The 608-nt window shown below is 47.7% G+C and overlaps 1 protein-coding gene across 1 annotated transcript; it reads left to right on the forward strand.

The window, feature by feature from the left end:
• Positions 1-20: 20 nt before the first annotated feature.
• LOC115285174 (olfactory receptor 6F1-like) lies at positions 21-602 on the forward strand (the record flags this gene model as incomplete). The annotated part of the gene is made up of 1 exon (XM_029931529.1): positions 21-602. A coding segment is annotated over exon 1 (582 nt), but the record flags the coding sequence as incomplete, so codon positions are not given.
• Between the last annotated feature and the right edge of the window lie 6 nt (positions 603-608).

Consider the following 608-nt stretch of genomic DNA (forward strand, 5'->3'; position numbering starts at 1 on the left):
CAGATCAGAGGCAATGAAATATGGATGGAACAAACCAAACAACAGTGACAGAGTTCATTTTTCTTGGGTTTTCTGCTGTTCTTTATCTGCGGCTCACCCTGTTTGTGGTGTTTCTCACTGTATACGTCCTCTCCCTCATGGGAAACTCGCTCATTATTTTCATTGTTCTCACGGATATCACACTACAAACACCCATGTACATTTTCTTAGGAAATCTGTCATTCTTGGAGATCTGGTACACCACAGCCACGGTGCCTAAGCTGCTTGCCACCTGCCTCGCACAGGCTGTTACCATCTCCGTCTCTGGGTGTTTAACTCAGTACTACTTCTTTTTCTCCATGGGAGCCACAGAGTGCATCCTGCTGGCAGCCATGGCCTATGACCGATACCTGGCCATCTGCAGCCCTTTGAGGTACTCACTTCTCATGAGTCTCCAGGTGTGCCTGCGGTTTTCAGCTGGATCCTGGATTGGGGGCTTCATCGCCCCTCTGCTACCTACCATACTCATCTCGCGTCTAAACTTTTGTGGCCCTCAGAAGATCAACCATTTCTTTTGTGACTCAGACCCCATTTTTAAACTGTCATGCTCAGATACATTTTTGGTGGAG

Source organism: Suricata suricatta, unplaced genomic scaffold (genome assembly GCF_006229205.1).
Source record: "Suricata suricatta isolate VVHF042 unplaced genomic scaffold, meerkat_22Aug2017_6uvM2_HiC HiC_scaffold_49112, whole genome shotgun sequence".
Lineage (NCBI taxonomy): Eukaryota > Metazoa > Chordata > Mammalia > Carnivora > Herpestidae > Suricata > Suricata suricatta.